Source organism: Archocentrus centrarchus, chromosome 23 (assembly GCF_007364275.1).
Source record: "Archocentrus centrarchus isolate MPI-CPG fArcCen1 chromosome 23, fArcCen1, whole genome shotgun sequence".
Taxonomy (NCBI): domain Eukaryota; kingdom Metazoa; phylum Chordata; class Actinopteri; order Cichliformes; family Cichlidae; genus Archocentrus; species Archocentrus centrarchus.
The window spans coordinates 17,820,793-17,841,582 of record NC_044368.1 but is presented as its reverse complement, the minus strand read 5'-3'; the positions used below and the strand labels follow the sequence as shown (position 1 = coordinate 17,841,582).

General features: G+C 40.3%; 1 protein-coding gene across 4 annotated transcripts in view; it reads left to right on the top strand.

The window, feature by feature from the left end:
* The window catches only part of tbc1d22a (TBC1 domain family, member 22a), a 147,075-nt gene that overhangs the window by 38,492 nt on the left and 87,793 nt on the right, over positions 1-20,790 (top strand). For 2 of the 4 annotated variants that reach the window (XM_030720464.1, XM_030720466.1), the window contains exons 7-9: positions 6,794-6,922; positions 11,212-11,277; positions 16,944-17,058. In XM_030720464.1, the coding sequence (XP_030576324.1) occupies positions 6,794-6,922; positions 11,212-11,277; positions 16,944-17,058 (310 nt within the window). Of the gene's footprint in view, positions 1-6,793; positions 6,923-10,664; positions 10,728-11,211; positions 11,278-16,943; positions 17,059-20,790 lie in introns of all 4 variants that reach the window. The other 2 variants (XM_030720463.1, XM_030720465.1) reach the window with 2 other exon arrangements.

Sequence of the window (20,790 nt, the reverse complement as noted above, 5' to 3'; positions counted from 1 at the left end):
AGCATCAGGCTTCAAAGGTTGTGGTTCAGTAGCAGTGGTATCACATCTCTGCTACTGGTCTAAAATAGTAACAGTAACCATTTAGCAGAATCTATGGGACAACTTTTCTTTTTCTTGATTTTTTTTTTGCTCAAAATACTGGTTTGCTGGGCTTTCATCAGTCTTACCTTCCATCTTGCTTGTTTGAAGCACAGAGAGAGGAGCTGGTGTCTGTTGGAGCTGCAGTACAGGAGAGTTTTGGGACCTGTAAAATATCAGGCTGTGGCTGAATCGTTATATACCCCCAAATTTTTGACTAAGCACTTGTGCTGTCTGTGTTTCTGTATTATACTATTGGTGCTCTTGTAGCGCAGTGTCACCACAAACTAGATTGATTTTGTCCTTCAACAGCAAAATCACTCAGAGTTTAATAAAGGCACGTGAGGAAAGGATGTTGCAATTTTTGCTAGACTATTACAGTCTCTGTAAGTAATTAAGATTAAATATCACACTAGAATTTTGGATCAGTAGAATACTGAATCCCTGGTGACTGAAAGGTTTGATATCTGTAGTTGATAGGCAGTGAGACAACACTGACAAACGCGGTGTGTTTGTAGAAAATTGTAGACATACAGGGGAAAAAAAGAGCATTTAAACACAGCAAGTAAAGTTTTGTTTGTTCAACTTCTGTCATATGTGCAGTGGGACAGTTTATTTACAGTCTCCTTCAAGAATAATGTGCTCCTTCAAAGTAGAAATCAATTTAGCAAGAAGAGTTGCTTAAAAAAACTCCAACAATTTCATTTAAATTCCCCAAATGGATTCCCCAAGCATACCCCCCCCCCCCCCCGTTTTTTTTTTTATTTTTTAAAAGAGAGTTTACTGAAGTGGAGGATCCACGAGAGAGCGAGTAGATTGATGCATTAAGGATGAAGAGATGAGGCTTCTGTAGACTGATTAACAGGGGCAGGAGGTAGTGCTGTGCTGCCACGTTTTGCACCACTGGCAGGACACGTAGAGCTCTCATGCATTTATGCCTCGCTGTCAGTCTCCTGTCTCTGTCTTCTTAAAATCTCCACTCACCTTTTTTAACAAGTAGACCACAAATTAAATAAAATATTTGTCAGATTCGAGCATAAGTGCTCTTGAGTTTTCTGCTTTCTAAAAGAAGGCAAGCAGCTTGTGCTGTCCGCACCCCTTTTCTTTAACTCCTGAAACATTTACAGTACAGAGCTAAAGTTGAGCCACCACTCATTTCTTTATATTTTGTTGGGGAAATTAGGAATAGATGCAGTGATTTATTGTGCAGAAATAAATGGAAATACAGTATATGAGACAGTTTGTACAATTCTAGCTTGAAAGTCAGTATTTGGTGTGGCCACCTTTATTCTTGAACACAGCCTGAACTCTCTTAAGCAGCTTTCTTCTCAGTTCTTTAAGTAGTTCTTCAGGGTTCTTGAAGGACATTCAGAGCTCTTCTTTGGATGTCGGCTGCCTTTTGTTCTGTTCTGTCAGGATGATCCCACACAGCTTCAATAATGCTGAGGTCCAGGCTCAAGAGGCCAGTCCAAGACTGATACTGTTCCATTGTGTGTTTTTCTGTTCAGGTATGCTTTTACTGCACTGGCAGTGTGTTTGGGATCAGATTCCTTCCAGATGGTTTTGCATGGTGGTTCAAAATCTGACAGAACTATTCTGTGTTCATAATTCTATCAATTTTGATCAGATTTTGATAGAATCTGGCTTAAATGCAGCTCCAAACCATGACAGAACCTCCACCATGTTTTACAGATGGCTGCACACACTCACTATTGTACCGCTCTCCTGACCTCTGCCGTACATATTGACCACAATTCAAACCAAAATTTTCAAATTTGGATTCATCGCTCAATCAGATCTGTTGCCACTGATTTTTCAGTTCAGTTCTTGTGCAATCCTGTTTTCTTTCCTTAAGAATGGCTTCTTGACAGCCACCGTTTCACGGAGACCATTTCTGATGAAGCTTTGGCTTCGGTAGATGGATCAACTGAAGGGCCAGATGCATCTTTCAGCTCCTGTGTCAGGGCTTATCTGTTTTATTTCCTCTTCTGTTTCTTATGGATATGACTGTCAGATACTGTTCTTCTGCTTCTGAAATTTAAAAGTGGTTCTTTGCTAAGTTGTTTGTTCGGTGTAGACACAACATTGGTTCATAACTTGAGTTAGATGTTTTTTTTTTTAATGTTTGAATGATTCAAAGGTCAGTGTTAAGTGTCCTAACCAAAACAAAAAACAAAAAAACATTCCTCTGACAAATAATCTGATTCAAGGACTGGTGTGAAAATGGGTGAAAAAGCAGCCAATGTCCAAAGAGTCACAATGATGTGTGTGTCTGTGTGTGTGTGTGTGGTAGTGTTTGTGCCTTGCTTATAGTCTTCAGATCCCTGTGTGTGTGTGTGTGTCCTGCTCTCCTGTTTTGCAGTAATACAGCTGCAGTGTGATTGACCTCCACTAAGCTGTCCATTAACCTTCAACACACACACACACACACACACACACACACACACACACACACACACACACACACACACACACACCCTTCATTTGGCATGGCACGCCTAATGCCTGAGCCCATTGCTTTGTAGCTGGCCTGTGCTGCTTTGTGTTTGTGTATATGCAAGTGTGCACATTTGCATATGGAGCAGGTTCAACATGTGACGCATGGACATTTTGGCAGAGTGTGTGTGTGTTTGGGGGTGGGGGGGTTTATGTGGGCACAAATGTGACCGTCTGGATGAGTGGCAGCACCGACTGAGAAGTGACAGTTGGGTAGATGGGACAGGAGGTGTGGATGAGTCTGCCTCCTTCACAGTTTCAGTTCATTTTCCTTGTCTTGCTTTTTTTGTCTTTTGTTTTACTGACAGAAACCAGCAGAAAAAGAGAACTAGGAAATACTTTCATTGATTTATGTAGTGATTTTTGTAGGGAATCAAAAATGTCTCAGGTCATGATGAACGTGTAGAAGAATATTTGGATTTATATATAACATAGTACCAGTCAAAAGTTTGGACACACTCACCCGGTACTGTGTATATATAAAACTGAGTTTAACTGCTCTCAGTGTTTGTGTTTGACAGGCGTATGTGTTGAACTTTCTGCAGGCAAAGTTGTTGTGTGCAGCAGACAATCCTCTAGACTCCATACTTCTTTTGGGGCCTTGTCTGGGTAGAATTAAACAGAAAAAAAACTAAACCAAAGAGAAACTTTGTTGCTGCACTTATTGACTGTCTTGTAGACAGTTGGTGGTTTGTGTGTTCCTCTGTCTGCATGCCTGTATATTACCATAAAATGGCTGCTCACTTCCAGAAACGACTGACAACAGTGTTCCAGCACAGACAGATTCACATAGATGGACATCAGCCTTGAATGAACATCAGCCTTTTAAGGCTTGTTATGATGTTTCTGACTCTCTCTCTCTCGGTGCAGGTAGATGAGTTTAGTTTGATGGGGGATTCTACTAAAGGCAGTCCAAGACACAGTTGATCTCAGTTGTGTGTGAACGGCGGCCAAATATGCTCATTTTAATTGGAAGCGATGACAAATACATGGACGAGAGCAGCTGTTTGCTGAAATATTTACAAGTCATCTTTGTAAGATTCATGCAGGAAGCTTTATTCCTGACCTTTGGGAGCAGCATATGGTCTGTACTTAAATACTAAATGTTCTGCACTCATATGGAACCTTTTCTCCTTATCCATCCCACAAAGGGCTTTCAGAGTGTTGCTCATTCACTCGTTCACCCATTCAGCTCTACCACCTGAGCCATCCCAGTGTAACAATATAAGGACAAAAGTCCAGTTGCTTACTTTAAGGAGCATTTAGTGAGATATACTGTCTCAGAAAAAAAAGAAGTCAAACTCACGATTGACAGAAAACTTAAATTCCTTATGTGGCCAATTGAGGCTGGCTCCAAAAACAACTCATTCCCTGTAGACCCCATGTTAAAATGCCCAACTTTACAGTAGAAATAAACATGTTTACAGCCTTATGCAGCCTGGTACTGAACATTTTGGTCTCCATAGCTAATTTCCCTACATCATGACAATCGTAAATTTTTATATAACCCTCACTTAAAATGGTAACAGAGCTTGAAGTTCTGCTTGATTTGGGGTGTGGCTGTCTGCAAACATGTTATTTATGTGACAGATAATATAGTTTGCATGAATTGTACTAACAGCCTGTCTAAATACCCAGCATGGTGAGTGAAATTCTAGTATTTTCTTTATGTGTTCCCTAACACTAGTTAGTAGGGGTCTGTGTGGGATGATTATGGTCTATGTACCCATATATACCTATATGGTCATGGATGCAACTTGGTGACCAAGCTGGCTAGCGTGGGCTGGTAACTCCAGCCTTTGTCTTAGTCCGGTCATTTCTGGGGGAAATAACCAAGATGGTGGTATCCAAGTGCTAAACTAGAGGCCTGAAACTAGGACTTCACAAACCAGTGAGCAGTAACTGTGTCTGTGTTATAGTCACTCTGTGGTCAAGAGTTCATTTATTCTTTCATTTTCTTAACTGCTTGTCCAGGTGTTCAGGGTGAAGGTGGGGCTGGAGCCTGTCCCAGATGTCATAGGGCTAGAGGCAGGATACACCCCGGACAGGTCGCCAGTCTGTTCCAACAGAGAGAGCGAGACAACCATTCATACTCACATACACCCCCAATCTAGAATCACCAGTTAATCTAACATAGCATGCATGTCTGTGGACTGTGGGAGGAAGTATCCGGAGAGAACCCATGGAGGCACAGAGAGAACATGGAAAAACCGGAAGTCTAAAGGCCCATTTATTATTTTTTTTTTGCAGAGCTTTTACCTGCAGTAGTTGGGAAGTTCCTCAGTTCCTCAGAGCTTGCTTAGTTGTCATCTAATAGTCAGTTGATAAAAGTCAGTCACTTTGCCTGTTATCATAATCAAAGCCCCTCAGAGAAAAATGGCAAAAAATGGTTTGTTCATAGATGTCATTTTAAAAATAAAAAGGGACCCTTTGAACGTTTAACAGCTAGATGAACCAGCTTTTTATCACAGGGAGATGTTTTCAGGGCCCGAAGTCATGTTTGAGTTCAGTTTTGAAGATTGTAACTCTGAATATTTCAGAGCGCCTCGTCCCATCTTTTGCTTTTAATAGATATACTTTTTGTTCATTTTATAGTTGACTTTCTCCTCATTGCATAAGCCTGACCGCACAGCCAGGATACACTCTTTCACAAATGCATGCTCACATATACTGTCTGACAAACACATCCGCCCCACACAAATACACATTTAAAGGTAACTCCCTAAAGAAGCAGAAAGCATTTAGGCAGGCAGCAGAAAGTTTTCTCTGCAAAGTGAAGTGTATCATTTACAGACCATGTGTAATCCCAGGTGGTGGAGTCTGGTTTGCGATTGAACTTGGCTCAAACACTCAAAGCAAGTTTTTGCGAACTAGTTTCAAAATAAAGGCTCATTAAATTGTACTGATGGAAATAAACAGTAACGAGCTGGGCTCCATAAAAACACCATGTGGTTTTAAACTGGAAAGACGGTCTCCCTGAATATCTGCAGCGCGAAATTAATGAGTCCCATGTGGAATCAACAAGCATGTTTCCATGTGTTAGAAAAACAGGTGAAATAGTTACTTGTATTTTACTACTAATGGTATAAGAGAGATAGTTAGCATCAAAATGGGTTAGCATTTTGAGCTAATGATAAAATTCACAAAACAGTTAGATGAGAACACCGTGTCTGATAAATGCAAAGCTATATCCTAAATTCATTTTGTAAAACCAGGCAACGTTTTTTCCAAACTTCTGTTGTCTGGTATTGGTTAATCTGTAAATTCCTCTCTATTCTGATGCTCAGTTTGTACTTCAGCAGGTTGTCTTGACCATGTCTACATGCCTAAATGCACTTAGTTGCTAATTAGATATTAAAGAACAAATGCCAGTCAGGCTCTGTGGTGCCGGGCAGTGAGCACAGGGCCCACTAGAGGACTTCAAGCCCTCAGGCCTCCCTCATGAAGTCTGTTTCTGATTCTTTGGTCAGAGATGTTCACACCAGTGGCTGCTGGAGGTCATTTTGTAACTCTGGCAGTGCTCATCCTGGTCCTCCGTGCACAAAGGAGCAGATACCGGTCCTGCTGATGGGTGAAGGACCTTCTACGGCCCTGTCCAGCTCTGGCTTGATGCTATAATCTATTTAAAAATGTTCCTTTCAATTTTTTGAGCAGTACATATAATCTCAGTTACATAGTCTTTCCTGTAAGCACCGCAGGCCCACCAACCTGTTCAAACCTATTGTTTGCGAGTGGCAGTGAGAGTGGCTCTAAGAGGTAGCAGACTTAAAACTGTTTGTTTCAGACAGTGGATGAACTGAGGAGCTGCCCCAAAGCCCAGTATAAGAAAAGTTGGGATTATTTTTGACCTGGGAATTATGCAAAGCTACTCTAGTAGAATCAAAGATAAAAGTTTGGAGCTGAAAATGAGCCAAATAGATCCTTTTTAAGCTAAGCTAACCAGTTCCAGCTGCAGCTTCATCAATAATGTATGGGCATGAAAGTGGTATCAATCTTCTCTTTGAGCTGTCTGCAAGAAAGTGAATTAAAATACAGCATTTTTTTTTCTTTTTAGCCATAACTTTACTTCAAAACTAAACTCTCACTGAATTGAGTCAAATCCAAAAAACACAAATATCTGAAGAACTAAGATGATAAATAGAAAAATTAAATCCACAGCACGATTTACATCAGATATTAAATGACTAATTTTCTTCCTCTCTCTCGCTCTCTCAATCAGGGTTACCTGCCAGCCAACGCAGAGAGGAGAGAAAGCGTGCTACAGAGGAAGAGGCAAGAATATTTTGGCTTCATCCAGCAGTACTACGACTCTCGCAATGAAGAACATCATCAAGACACATACAGACAGGTATATGCATATACGTGACCTTGTGTACCTGCAGCTGTCTGAGCCCCAGAACTTGAGGGACAGAATGAATGATGCACAAGAAAAGAATCTCTTTCCTGTTACAACAGCATCCCCCTTGTTGCTAATGTATTAGCTCAGCATGAATTTAGGACACAAAACGGTCTAAGTGTGTGTTTGTGTGTGTGAAAAGTGTTTTGACAGAATTTGGCCCTGCAGTCAGGATTACTGCCACTAGTTATTTGGCAAAGATGTGCTCTCTATTCCTTTTTTTTTCTCTTCTGTTCTTTTGTTCTCCCCTCTTTCTCCCTCATGTACTCATCTGATTGTTTGTTCGTCTGTGTGCGTCTGTGTCACAGAGTAGACACGAGCAGCTTCAGAGAGATGCTGAAATTAACACTTTTATTTGGTTCTGAAAATGTCTTTTTACTCTTTCTCCCTCTCCCTCTGTTTATTTGCCCCCCCACCCCACCCCACATTCTAACACTCGACTACTTCCCATTCATTTCAAGCCAATAAGAAACATCAAAGTGAACTGTCGATAGCAAAAACGCACATTTCTCACATTCCGCCCAATTTCCCATTGATCTCCTCTACACCGTGCCAGAAAGCTGGCATACTTTGTTTTGATGATTGTTTGGATTGTGTCTCAAAGCCACCTTTTTCTGCCAGATTCTACTTGTGCTGCAGTGAGTGGTGATTTCTAGTGTGTTTATTTTATTTTTTTTGTTTTGTGCCTGATTATATGTGTTTGTACATATGTCACTTTGGCACTCAAATTGAGCATGATGGTGGGTTTGTTTTGTGCTCCTTTATGTTTCTTTGTTTTTTTTTAATTTTGTCTATACATATTTAAGTGGCTGTACATGTATTTACATACAGCACTTAACAGAAGTGAGTACACCCCTGTGCAGTTTTGTAAGATATACACTGGATAAAATAAGTAAAGACAGAAGATGACGTGGGATAAAAAGTAGCTTACTGTATGAAATAGAAAGCAAAGTGGTGCTATAGACACAGTGTGTAAAGTGTAGTGAAGAGCACAGAGTTGGAAATAAAACCATTGAGAGGAGAACGCATATTCTCTGCTGCACTGATGCGTTGATGTGACATGATTTGAAATTGTACCGTTTCTCAATAACTGCATTGTTTCTAAGTTGACAAGTAGATTATTTCTAATCAAAAACAAACACTTTACAAAGAATATGAAAGTAGAAACTCAATGCGACAACAGTGAGTACACGTCAATCAAAATCTTGCCAAAACTACAATTACCGAATATCAACTTCATGTTGTATCTATGGGCTGACTGTCTACATCCCAGCATCACTGCTCCACATGACGAAGAATTTCCAGAGGAACTGGAAATTTTGATTGTGAGAATTTCTCAGAGATGTAAAGAATATCAGAGACCAACTATAAATGAGTCTAAATGAGACAGTTGTAGAAGTAATCTAAAGCTATAGCACGAGTGTTAGACTGAGTCATGCTATAGCTTTTGATTACTTCTACAACGTCTCATTTCGACTCATTACTAAGGTTCACGCTGGGAATTGGGATCACACCAAGAGTCATTGGACATGTAGTTTAATGATGTCGGTTTAATTGACTCCAATAAAATAACGTTCTGGGTAGTGCCGTATGTCCCAAAAGTTTTTTATACATACAGCTCGGTCCACATAAAGGCCTCAATAAAAAAATCTACAGGTTGCCCAACCATTACAGCGTTTAATGAAGCAGAATAATACAATAAGCTGCAATCGGTAAACTGCTTCATAATCCTAAATGAGACAGCTACTGAAAGTGTCGGCCATAACAAAAAACATCCTAATGTAAAAAAAACACAATAATGAATATTGAATTTGTTTTTTTGAGGAAGAGGAGGGCACATTACTGTGCAGATTGCAATTGCAAGTAGGCAAACCAAAATTTATTGAGCACCAAAGGAGGGTTGGATACATCGTCGCAGAGGGCCCCAGACCTTAGCTTTGAGTCAAGTCATCCTGCTTAAATGTTGCCATGAACAGTACGCTGCTTGCACAGTCTGCTTCTGAAAAGCAGACGGGCGGGTCCTTCAGACTCGATACAGGGTTTATCTAAGGAAATTATGTTTCTGTGGTACACAGAACATTAGGAGTTCCTACTATGTGGCCTGTATTAAATATAGTAAGTCTGAATAATTATTCTAAAAAGAGAAACTGCCCTACTGTTCAAATAAGTCATTAATTTTAAGTGATACCACACAGGGGTCCACTCACTTCTGTTGCATGTCATTCGTGTAAGATAAGTTTGGCTTTGTGTTTGTGTGTCTGTTTCCATGCAGGTTTGTCCATCGTATATTCTGAATATCCATCTGTCTTGCATTTGTTCTTTTGTGTCTCTTTATATATTTGTTTATGTTGTTGATAACTACTCCACACAGTTTGTGTGCATACGCATGCATATGGATGTTGCCACTGTTGTAGTCCCAGCTTGAACGACAAACCCTTTTGAAGTGCTGCTGCAGTTTCGTTCTTCCCCAGGAGAAAGTGATCTAAAAAAAATCTAGCTTTGGGCTTTTTTTTTGATATTTTTCAAGCAACCAGAAGAAAGAGTGTTGGAGTGTTGTGTGTGGAGTTTTTTTTGGCACTTTGTTGGTTTAGTTCTGGCTGTGTTGCATTAAAAATATTCTGGCCATTAGAGGACAAAAATAAAGGCCACGGTTTATCATGGGCTTATCACATAAGTAAGGTTTTAGGAAGCCTAAATGCTTCAGGCTTGTGATCTGGCTCTGGTTCCCTACAGTGTCACAACAGTGAACCGAATGCTACTGAAACTTAGATGAAGGTGATACATAGAGAATGACTATATTGTCAGAGAGATAAAAAGTACAGCACAAACCTTTCATTCATCCCATGCATTGAGTGCAGTACGTTTGCATTCACTTGGTAAGGGAACATTACCTAGTGTGCTCATTGTGACTGTGGTTCATGCTACAGTTTTATTTGCTACTTCTGCTCTGGAACATTATGAAATATGAGACAGCAGAGCAAACATCAGTCTTGCTTGCATCCTTTAGATTTCTGAAGATGTGCTTGCATAAATTAACTCCTGTCCAATGAAGACTAAAGCAGATGAAAACTCACATTAAATAGATTACCTGTTGAAGCTAATGACAGAAGTGTCTGTTTTTGCCATAATGGCCACAGTTATAAGAATTTAAACCAGGATGAAAAATACCAGAATGTCCATATTGTTGCAACTTTTTAGGGGAACGTGACATATGTTCTATCTTGAGTCCTTTCAAAAATTCCTGCATTCAGATCCAGATGGACTCTGGTTCGAAGATGGGCCATCCTCCACCTTGGGCATCGCCATGCAGATCTGTTCGTTACTTTAAGTAATTCTTGTAACACCAAAAGACAGACAAGCCGAATCAGAGCTAACTAGAATGGCTTGTTTAAGACAGTGGATGAACTGACTGGTGCAGTATAAGATAAGGATTGCAAGGAATTATGCAAAGCTACACTATAGACTCCAAAATAAGAATATAGAACTGGACACAAGCACAATAAGTTCACTCTGTGTTTCTATGTGCTCCTTTTTTCTTTGTCGTTTCCTTATAACATCTGAACATTATCAGATTATTGAACAGAAGTGCAAGTTGAGGACTTTCACATTGGCATTTGTGGGTGTAGATGTGTCTTTGTATTTGTGCGTGTGTGTGTGTGTGTGTCTAACACATTCTCTCCCATGTTGCTGTCAGATCCACATAGACATTCCTAGGATGAGTCCTGAATCTTTGGTGCTGCAGCCAAAGGTGACAGAGGTAAGGTGTTAAGAGTGTACAGGACTGGATGTAGCCCAATTCCCAGTTCCGTAACAAGCCACACACTCTTACAAACAGACCGGGCTATTTCAGTTGGCTTGGCTCCAGCTGCCGCCCTGCATCCGTCTGGCTCCCTTCTGACGCCTGCCGTATTGTTCGTCTGCGGGGTAAACACTCTGAAATGGTGTAAATGTGGTCTCACACATGCATAAACACACACACGTACATTCTTGCAAGCACATATTATCATAGAGACACCTCAGCTTGCATGGGCACTGTTATGTAGTGCTGCATTCAAGACCACAGCTGCTGTCCATTTCAGAAACCCAAACCCCCAGTCCGACTTCAATCAAGGACACAGATCCACTAACTGTTGCTCTCGCTCTCTGTTTCTGTCACTGTCTGTAATGGCCAAATCTGTGCTAACCTGCCCGTTGCTTCAGTGTTTGTCTTTTTTTTTTTCTCTCTCTTTCTCTCTCTGCAGATTCACATTGACATACCGAGAACTAATCCTCTTATTCCTCTTTTTCAACAAGCTTCTGTTCAAGAGGTGAGACCCCTCCAACAGCACACACACCACCTCACCTAGCAGGGTTTTCCCTTTCTGCTTTTAGGTAGATTTGGTCACATAATCAGTGGCACTGATAATGCTGAGAGCAGAACATAGAAGACAGCTTATAAAGAGGGAAAAAAATGACAATAACTGAAGTGATATGTATTGAATCTGAAATATGGGGTGGGGCACAGAGTGGGGTGGGGTGAAGGACAGTTCGGTATTGAAGTAAAAATAATTTTTCAGTTTATTTACTTAATTTTTTCTATCTGCCTGTAAGTCTAAAATGGGAAGACCCTTGCTCTAACACACTGCATGATTTGGCATGGCACACACACACACACACACACATACACAGCAGCCCAAATGAAGAACACACATGATTTTAATAATTACATGCATGGGATTAGATGCCTTTAACTTTCACTCTGCATGGTTGGCAGTTTCATATCTTTTGGTTTTGCTTCGTTAGTTCTACTAAAGCATTTGCAGTGCTGTGTTGGGTGATATAAAAAGTCAATTTCTTTAAAAACATTTTAAGCATTATGTTTAAAGCATTGAACTATCAGTTGCAGTTGTGCACATCGGGCAGTGTGGGCATGGCTCCATAGTCTGAATGTGGTGCACAGTATACTGTGTTTACTACTAAAACAACAGGTGAGATGTCATTAGCACCTTTGTTAACAGAGTGATCTATATAAATTCATTAAAAATGCTTTAAAAATGTATATTTAAAAAAAAATTTTTTTTTATTTATTTATTTTTTTTAAAGTGGTTTGTTTCTCACATGGGAGCTGCTGAATATATTATGCATATTTTATCTGACACATAAAGCCACAGTTTTGGCTGTTTTCTCTCAGATGGGGTTTATTCAGTTTCTCTGAAGTGCAGTCGATCGAGGTTATCAAGCTGAACACTCTGGAGCTGAAAAGTGAAGACAATACATGAGTACAAAAACAGTTCCTCCAGTGTCCGCTTGAAGCTGGCTCTATAATAGCTCAGTCACAGTAAAGGTAGGATAGCACTCGGAAAAATCGGCGATTACACTGAATTTCTTTTTCTTTTCACATTTGGCAGTCGATTGCAAAACGGTTGCAGTGTGCAGCACTCTCAGCCTCTGGGTTGCTGGCTTCTAGGTGGCTTAAAATAAAACAGTATTGATTTAAGTGTAAATAGGGTGTGTATTCTAAAAATGTTTACCACTTTACTGACCGTCAAGGAACTCTTTCCAAAATGGAATGGGAGTTGTTACACTCTGTGTTCCCTGGCAAAAATGTAGTTATAATTTACAATAATGTAAATATGCTCACTGGTGTTTGAGCTGTGAAAATTCTTCTAGCTGTAAAATTCTTGTAAGAAGTTGCTCAGCAGGTCTGAGGGACTATCAGTGCAGCATCCCAGTGCAACTTAACATGGACATTAACCTGATTCCATTCATTTATATTGGGTTAAGCTTATCTTATTATTATAGTGCTTCAGGGAGGGCCTGTCATGCATAGAACCACTGGCCTGAGAAGCAGAGAAGTGAAAACACAGATAGAAAACTCTATAATGAGGTGGAGGCTAATGAGGTGCCCAGGGCTCTGAGCTGCTTTGTGTGTATACCTGCACATGGGTGTGAGGAAGCACACATACACACTCCGGAAAATCACCAATTTTTTGTATCTGTGTGTACAACATACCAGGTTTTCTGCACTGATCTTCACTGAAAACATGGAATCATCACTCACAGTGCAGGCTGTCCTAAATCTTGGACTCATGCATTCCATTTAAGGACATCAGTAACTAAAAACTATTAATCACAGCATTAGTCTAATAAGATACTTTAGGAAGTTATGGTCACTTATACGCCTCATTTAGATACAATTCCATGCTTTGCAATCATTAAGGGCAGACTCTGCAGATTAGGAAATAAATGAGATGGTTTGAAATGAAGAAAATAAATTTCTTGGAATGGTCAATCCAGACTGAGATGCTGTGGCTTGACCTCAAGAGGGCTGTTCAGTGAAGAGAAATGAAAGAAATGTTGATGAACTGAAACGCTTGCATAGGGAAAAATGTCCCCCTGTTGGAAGTTGTTACTGCTGTAAGAGGTTGGATGAGGTACTACTTCTCTCTGGCCTGCACTGCGTGCGATTCTTCATGCAAAAAAAGCAACTCTGTGTTTTGTTTAGTCAGATTGTGTTTCCTCTGTGGCTGTGATTTAGAGGAAGACTTATGGTAATTCCAAACTTTCTCTTGCAGCTGTAAGTAAAGGAAAATGATGAGACTTGCTGTCATTCAAGAGTGCACAGATTCATATATGTGCAAACACTTTAATACATACACACATCGCCCCAGGCAGTGCCACCTCCCATTGCCCCTGTTTTGTACTGGATGCATCTCGGGGCTGTGAGCAGGGAGGTTAGCAGGGAAATGAGATCAGACAAGAAGGAGGCTGGGTGCTTGTTTTCTACCTACTATCTCTTCTACAGTATGTACTATTACTTCATCTGATGTTTGTATTTTTCCCTTTACCTCCATTTCCCCTCTCCCGGATCCCTCTCATCCCCACCCATCAGCTCTCCCCGTTTGCGTGCTAAATAAAAGCCAGCAGTGTGCACTGAAATATTCAAGCAGTGTGCTCCTCATATATTTTGCTATGCAACAGACACAGAGGCCCCCCTCCCTGTTTTTTTTTTTTATATGGTTATGCTTGCTGCGGTGCCACCTGAAAATCACCTCTGCTTCATTTCATTCACTTGTTTGTCTCTGGGGCTCCGGAGATTTAGTCAAGATGGAAGGCAGTCAACAGTCTGTTCCATTTCAGGGAGAGAGAGAGATATTGAAGCAATTCTGCAGTGATTTCCTAAGTGGTATCTAAAGCGTTGGAGTTTTTCTTGTTTCGCAGTGCAATATTGTCTTCAGGAGATGTTGATAATCAGCAATTACAAGATCCAAATGTGAAAAGTAAACAATCTTTTTTGCCTCCAATTTGTGATTACATGCTGAAAGAGCAGGATTTATCACTTGACACAGTATCAGCCATACAACAACCCCCTTTTTTTCCCCATTTTAGGCTTTGTACAACAAATAACGTTAAAGCTGTGGGTGTAGTGATTTGGTTGTTGATTAATTTATTGGATATTTAAGAGACTCTGATCTTTTGAATGAAGGCTCAGTCTTTTCCCCCTAATCTGGGCAAGACATCAATGAAGAGTTTCCTGATGTGACACCTTTCTTGTAACAATTTTCTTTTTATCTCTAGAGATTATCCTTATCTGGGTGTTGGGGGTCTGGAGCAAATTGAACAATAGTTTTTTTTTGACAGAGGAGACAGAAAAGCTGATTTCCCGACCTAAAGATAGCCTCTATTATTAGAAGAATCGGAAGTTAACATTAGCGTCATTTGCAGGAGTCTGGTTTATTGTCTTGTGAGGACTGTGCAAACCCCAGTTAAACCTGTTAAAGAAAAATAAATAGTTTGCAACTGTGTTTCCTCTCACTTTCATATACAAATGTTGCCACATACAAACATCCAGAGTTTAGAGTCTTTGTCCCCACAGTAAAACGGGTGTGGACCGGGTAGTGTTTGTGTGCATGAGTTCACTCGAAGCGGTTGCCAAAGTGAAATATGCATGTCGGCTTTTGAGGTTGCATGAAAAGAAAGTCCCATTACCCACTCCCCCTGCTCTCACCAGCACCTCTCCTGTGTTTGATGGATGTGGCTTTGATAGGGAAAGAGGAGGTGTGAGGTGTGGAGGAGAAAGCCAGAGAGAGTTGCATCTTATCATTCTCTTCTACTGTCTTAGCAATGATGGGATTACTTTAGATAAAAAGGCGAGGGTTTGTGGGGACACCTTCCAGAAAAAAAGAACAATGACCGTGGCCATGTTACATACCATAAAACAATGAGCTATGAGGTGATTTAGAAAGTGACAGAAACATGACATATCCACCCAAAAATAAGGGCTTGATGGGTGTGATATATTAAGGTGTAAGAATAAGTGTGTGTGTGTGCTTGTATTTTGGAGGGAAATCCATTTGCACAACAGAAAAAAAACAAGCTAAACATCAAGCCTTTTCTAATTCACTTGGGCTGACAGTATTAAACAGCCACCCGTAACAAAGATTGAAGTGTTTGCCTTGCAAAAAAAAAAAAGTTGAGAAGAAGGGAGAGAGAGGGAGATGGAGGAGACTGACTCAGAGGGGAAGAGCAAGAGACAGAGACAAACTGAGTGAGGAAAAAAGAGAGGAGGGAGGAGACCAACACCAAAGCAGAGAACAAACTTCAAAGTGAGTTTTTTCTTTTTTTTTCTTTTTTAAGAACAAGAAATACAGCTGATGAGCTAAAGACTGAGGTGTTGCTCAGTGATGATAGAGAGCCAAACTTGTAAACGAGTAAATTAATAACTACACATAGCAAATTTTAGGGAAATCTCTTTGTTTTCAGATGATGATGTGTCAGAATATCAGAACATCAGAATATCAGAATCTCCAAGTATTGGTATTAGTCTCAGAAATTCAGTATCAGTCAGGCTCTACTTTAACCTATGTGACTGTGCCAGCTGACTATAGAGCTAGCTAACTAGCTTGGTTAATGAAGCGATTGTGTTATTCTTTTGCTAGCTGTGATGCAAATTTTGCAGAGCAATAAATCAGGCTTAAAACCAAACACACCCTAAAAACTGACCGGCTGACTCCTTACATTGAGTTCCTTTTTGGTGCAGCTGAACAAGCGAGGGGTGGATCTGACTGAGAACTGGATGACAGTGTATGCCCTATATGTGCAATAGTGCACTGTCAGTCACAGGATTGCCACACCCTGCCTTATTGTCTTTCTCTAAATTGGATCATTGACTACAAATTGAACATCATGTTGCATCAGATGAGACTAGAAGCTAATGATCTGGACCATAAACTCATCAGCTGAGCTCATAAATCAAGTGAGCAGAAGGCTCATTTTCTCACAGTTTTTGCACTTTTGGGGTTCTTTTTGCGTCCGCAGGTGTCACCCTCTGCTGGCCATTTGAAAGAATTTAGGTTTGGGTCACTTAAGAGTCAGCTTCACTTTCCAGAAATGTGGGCTACATCCATAATTTATATGCATATGACCACCTGACGATTAGCAGGAAATCTTAAATGTATGTCTTTACAAAAGAAACCAAACTTTGGCCACTTTGAAAGAGGAAAAAAAAAAAAAAAACACTCAAGTGGTCAAAAACTCCCCAGGTTACCTTTAGGGTTTCAAGTGATGGGCTTAGGTGACATTCCAAGTACATGATCACCTAATGTGGCAGGGTGGAAACCTTCTTCCCATGACATGAGCTCAACTTTTTTTCTTCTTTACCAGCTTAGCATGCCTGAAATGATTCCCGCTATTGCTTTTTCAACACTTCACTTGCTTTCTGAGATGTATGCTTTAATGATTTAAACCTCTAATTCCGACCAGCTTAATGTCTCGAGTTTTGTCATTCATCTATTTGGGAATAAGTCTTAAAATATCTATGACTATGTACTTATTAGAGTGTGATACATTGGCAGAGGATTGAGTTTCTTAGTAAGTTTATGCTAACCATTTGCTGAATTTCATCTTCTCCCATAAAGAGAGTTATTGCTTTTCAGTTTCATGTCATTGCAAATCTTTTGACATTCTGTCTCCATGTATGTTTGTATGTGTTAAGATTTTTGAGCGGATCCTGTTTATCTGGGCCATCCGGCATCCAGCTAGCGGCTACGTGCAAGGCATCAATGACCTGGTCACTCCGTTCTTCGTCGTTTTCGTCTTTGAGTATATCGGTGAGTGGCATCCCTCCCTCTCTCCTCTTCTCTCCTCTCTCTCTCCCCTTTTTATTTTCACTTTAAAACTCCCTAATCTTTTGTGTGATATTCCTTTGAAGTGAGGATCACTCATCTCTTTCTGCTGCCCCTCTACCGAAAGTGCCGCTCTCCACAGGGCAGAGTGGCAGCTTTTTGTAGCTGGAGAGACTCAGGGGTTACTTGCCAGTTCATCACCACAGGTCATAGGAAATCAACCCTGGGACCCTCGAGACTGTTTCTCTTTTCACAACTCTGTGTCCAGAGTGCTCCTCCTGCAGCTCCGTGCCCTCTTCTCACCTCTCTTTTCAGTCCCTCTTTCTATGTGCTTTCATCCAGACATACTTAGTCATAGTTTGTGTTTTCGAATGTGCTTTTAAGCTCTGGTTATCAAAGCATTCTGGTTAACACTTACGAATTAGACCGTGTACAGTATGTGCAAGAGAGCATGGCGCGCGTAGGCGTGTATATGTGTGCGCCTGTGCATACCACACTGCTTTCTCCACAGCCTTCCTGCTGTGTGCGTTTATGTTGCGGCACATTTGTGTAGATGAATGCTTTATTTTACTTTCACACTTAACTCTGCTGACAGTATAAACACTGCTTCAGATCCTCAACATGAGAAGACTGGAAGCAGTTGGACGAGAGAGTATAAGTGGGATGTATATTTTATCTTTTTTTTTTTTTTAATGTGTTTGAACTACTTGAAAATTTGACAGGATAGAACTTTTTGACCTGCCCTGCCCCTTCACTTAACTGCGCATACACTGTAACAAATTGTACAGCGTATACCAGCTACAGTTACACATGATACTGTTATATTGCAGTGATGCTACTGTAATATACAACAGTTTACTTCCCTCCAGCACTGCAGACTTTCTTGTTGTCATTTTTGATGGAAAGGGTCTTAAAAGTTCCATCACAATGTAATTTTACCTGCCATTTTAATTTCCGTTATAATGATGCATATTTAATGGCAATACATTTTCAAAAACAAACAACATACTGAAAAGAAAATGTTTTTATAAGTACACTGACCTTGTTAACACTGTGAGAAACAGATTTTTTTTTTTTTCCTGCAGTTACAGCAGGGCCACTAAAAGACTGCAGTGGTTATGCCTAAACAGGCAAATATGAACTAAGTGGAATTAAGCTTAGCGCTTGCTTGAGCATAATGAAATGCATCAAGGGAGGCTGCGACAGAGGTGATTTTTTTTTTATTTTTTTTTTCCCCCCGTTTTACGTTTCTTCTCCAGACAGAACTTTTCGTATCCAATTAGATTTCAGTCTGAAGGCTGAACCCTGCTGCTACATTAGATACTGAAATTACATCCTTTCAGCTGTAGTTTTGCGGCTGGGGGAACATTTCTCCCCGAGAAGTGAGCAAAATCTCTTAATGTTAGATTTTCCTATCCTGAATGCGCTTCACTGAAAGGAAATCCTGCAGTATGTGCTTCTTCTACACGAGGGAGCAGCTGCATCTACGGCCTTGTAGTGGTCACAGATTTATAGGGAGTGTTTTAATGTATTTGGTTAACCCGACCTCTGCTATAGACAGCATAATTTAAAGTTTACTGTATAATACTGTCAGCTGCCTTTTCCCTTTATTTTAGTGTTTAGTTTTTTGTTTAGTTCTATTTGAGCTTTGTGACATTGTGTGCTATACTGTGGGGCAGCAGCCATCAGACGATGGGTACATGATGACAAAGGGATGGACGTGTTCAACAACGCACAGAGGAGGCTGTGGTGTTTAAAGTTGGGACTAAGGGGCCCAAAGTGTGCCAAGAAAAAATCCCCCACAGTGTTACAGTCTGACCAGCCTGAACCATTGATGCCATGCAGAATGGATCCATGCTTTCATGTTTACACCAGAAATCAAGACTCATTTTTCTTCCCCTTTCTGATGCTCAGCTTCTGTGAGCTGAACATTATACATTTAAAACTGATGTTTTGTATGCACATCGTGTGAACAGAACATGGGCGAGAAACAAAAACAAGTAAACAGACTGGAGCACCTTCCAACCACCTGCTGAGAGTTTTGAGGGCTTTTCCTGCGTTGATAAAATGACCATTATTTTTTTTATAACCTTTTTGCCTCCTTGGTGCTTTCAACCTTTTCTGTTTTTTCTGTTTATAATCAGCTCTACTTGCTAGTTCATAGAGAAACAGCTACAAAGAGAATTTTTTCCCCTTTATATGCATGCAGTTCTACCTGCTTCCTCTTGTATTTTCATCCTACAAACATCGAAGGTGAGTTTAAGTTCTCTGTGCTATGTTTTGGCCCATCATGCTCTCTTTGGAGCCATCCTGCCTAGAGCTACTAAGTGGAACCACAGTGCTCTGAGGAGTAACTCACACACTGTGGTCACTGTGACCCTGTTGGGAGCGTTAAGATAAGTGTTGAGAAGCACGCAAGAGGTTGGGCTCAGTTGCTTCTCTGTTGTGCTTTGGGGACGCAGCACTTTACACAGCCATTTTATTGTACCTTTTCCTTCTACTAGAAACCTATATATTTTAAAGAATATAACAACAGTATAACACATTCCAATGCTGCAGTACTTCCAGTGCTTTTAGTACAAGCTCCAAAAAGTGACCCAGGCATTGAAGTCACATCTCTATGAAACATGAGCTTCATTGAGGTGTGGTTTATTGCTACATTGAAGCAAAAAAAAGTTACATAGTTACAAAGATTTATTTACATATTTGTCATTCCTTCTATTTCTTGTTACTGGTTGTGCTCATAATGCTATGCAAATGAATGGCTTTTATTGACATAGCCTCTCTCATCTTTCACTTTTTCCACTGTTCTTTATAAGGTTGTTCCACCTTTTTTCTGCTTCCTCTTCCTATTCTTTCGCTGTCATTTCCTTCATCCTTAGTTCTCTATCCCTACTTCTTTCTGCATGTTTTTTCTCTCTCCTCTTTGGGCGAGTCAGACTGTTGTCAGATCTTCAAAGCATCACCCCATGCTTTGTTCCTGTGTATCTCCATGCGCTGATGAGCCTTGAATAACATACACGTCCAACAAACCTTCAAACGTGCCTGGCTGGCATCTTACATGATGGGTTGATGCGTTGTGTTGTTGTTGTTAGGTGCTCTTGTTTTCTGATGCAGAGAGAGGGAGGGAGAGAGAGAGCGAGAGCCAAAGAAGAGAGAGGTTTGGCTCTTTCATGAAGTGGGCCTAATTTTGCTCCTTTTGTGAAGGGGTAGAAAGTGAGATTCTCTCTGCGCTCTTGCACTCTGGCTGTCTCTCCTCTTCTTTTGCCACCTATTCTTTTCTGTTTTTTTTTTTTTTTATGCTGCCTTCCCCCTTCCTGTATCACGCTCCATCCTTACTTTGTAATTGAGCTCATGAATTCATGGTGAAGGCAGAAAGTTTCTTCTTTTAAGTTGTTATTATTTCATTATGATTTGATACAAACAGTATTTTATGGGTATAATGGGTTATGTGAAATTATAAGGAAAAGGTTGTCTTTTTTACCATTTTCATGGCAAACATTTAATCTTCTTTAACCTACAGATAAAAGTGACATACACAAACAACACTGCAAGAAACATTAGCTTTTAGACAATCTAATCAACTGTTCTGTGCTAAGTTTTGTTTTTTGTGGATTTTTTTCAGTTACCCTGAGAACTTGCTTAGCCACATAACACATTTTTATGCTTTCATTGTTTCATTTTATTTTGCAATAAACCTTAGCTAATACCACTTGG